Source organism: Talpa europaea (genome assembly GCF_964194135.1).
Source record: "Talpa europaea genome assembly, chromosome: 1".
NCBI classification, from domain to species: domain Eukaryota; kingdom Metazoa; phylum Chordata; class Mammalia; order Eulipotyphla; family Talpidae; genus Talpa; species Talpa europaea.
The window spans coordinates 117,794,120-117,795,708 of NC_140073.1; the positions used below are offsets into that span (position 1 = coordinate 117,794,120).

General features: G+C 42.8%; 1 protein-coding gene across 1 annotated transcript; it reads left to right on the top strand.

Moving 5' to 3' along the window:
* Window positions 1-678: 678 nt before the first annotated feature.
* On the top strand, window positions 679-1,197 carry LOC311176864 (centrin-1; the record flags this gene model as incomplete). The annotated part of the gene is made up of 1 exon (XM_084242504.1): window positions 679-1,197. The coding sequence occupies one exon, from the start codon at window positions 679-681 to the stop codon at window positions 1,195-1,197; it is 519 nt and encodes a 172-aa protein (XP_084098630.1).
* Between the last annotated feature and the right edge of the window lie 392 nt (window positions 1,198-1,589).

Consider the following 1,589-nt stretch of genomic DNA (forward strand, 5'->3'; position numbering starts at 1 on the left):
AGGAGCTTAGGGTAATTAAGGGTGAAGCGTTCTAATTAAGGTGTAAAATTAAGGGTAAAGGAAAGGGGGAAACTCTGTATGTAAAGATAGTATGATGTGTACTTGTTGAGTTTAATGCCAGGAGACAAACTTCCCTAATCTTATACATAATTTTTCCCCATTTTGTTTGTTTTCCATCTCTATCAAGTGGAACACGGGGTGAGACTTTTGGTTTGAGTTTTAATATACTTTCCTCCTTCCCCAATTTAATATCAAGTGATCAAATTCAATCTTGAGTAAGCCAAATTTACACCAAGGTAACTGAAATCAAGGAATGGATTATGGAGTTAGTATGAAAAAGGAGGAATAACCTAACCTCCAAATAACCCTATAAAATGGGTAGGAAGCATGCTGAAAAATGAGCTAAAAAGAACAAGGACCAAGACATCCTAGAAGACAATTGTGGCTCTAAGGCAGCTCAGGCCCTAGCTCCTAGAAACCGGGTGATAACCAAGGGGACTCTGCTTTATAAAGCAAGATCTCACAGACACGGAGGTTAGCGAGCCGGTGCGAGGGAGGGATGGGCGGTTGGGATGAGTCAGGAGGCGCAGCACACGCACGTGCCACGAGGACGCCCCCGCGCGAGCACAGGGACCACAGTGACCTTGGCACCGTTAAGGTAACTACCACAAGGGGAAAATGGCTTCCAGCTTTAAGAAGTCAAACGTGGCCCCTGTTAGCCTGAAAAAGAAGTTGAGTCCTAAGCCTGAACTCACTGAAGATCAGAAGCAAGAAGTCCGAGAAGCGTTTGACCTCTTCGATGCAGACGGAAGTGGGACCATCGACGTGAAGGAGCTGAAGGTGGCCTTAAGAGCGCTGGGCTTCGAACCTACGAAGGAAGAGATGAAGAAGATGATCTCTGACATAGACAAGGAAGGCACAGGGAAAATCAGCTTCAATGACTTCTTGGCCGTAATGACGCAGAAGATGGCTGAGAAGGATACCAAAGAAGAAATTCTGAAGGCTTTCAGGCTCTTTGATGATGATGAAACCGGGAAGATCTCTTTCAAAAACCTAAAGCGTGTGGCCAGTGAGTTGGGGGAAAACCTCACTGATGAGGAGCTACAGGAAATGATCGACGAAGCTGATCGGGATGGAGACGGTGAAGTGAACGAGGAAGAGTTTCTTCGGGTCATGAAAAAGACCAGCCTGTATTAAAGTCAGCTTTTCCAGGAGGATGTGTAGGGAAGTCGAGTGACTTGCTGGTTCCTGTCTCTGCTTTATAAAACCTTGTGTTGGAGGACAGTAGTTATTTTATCTGCTCCCCTCCCCCAATTTGTCTAGAAACATCTATATTATCAATCTCTGGCCTCAAGAGTTTCAAAGATAATATTTTTAAAATTTTCTGTCCTTAAATCTAGCCTTCAATATCTAAAAAATAGAGGTTTGATGAGTTTATGATAATCTTAAGTATTAAAGAACAAGGCATCAATCTTTTTAAGTTGCTTTTTCCTAATTTCTAATAAATTGCAAAATGAAAATGATTTCACAAATTTCTTTTTTATTATCTTTCTCTCTCTCCCCCCACCTCCCACATTCAGGATTTGAGG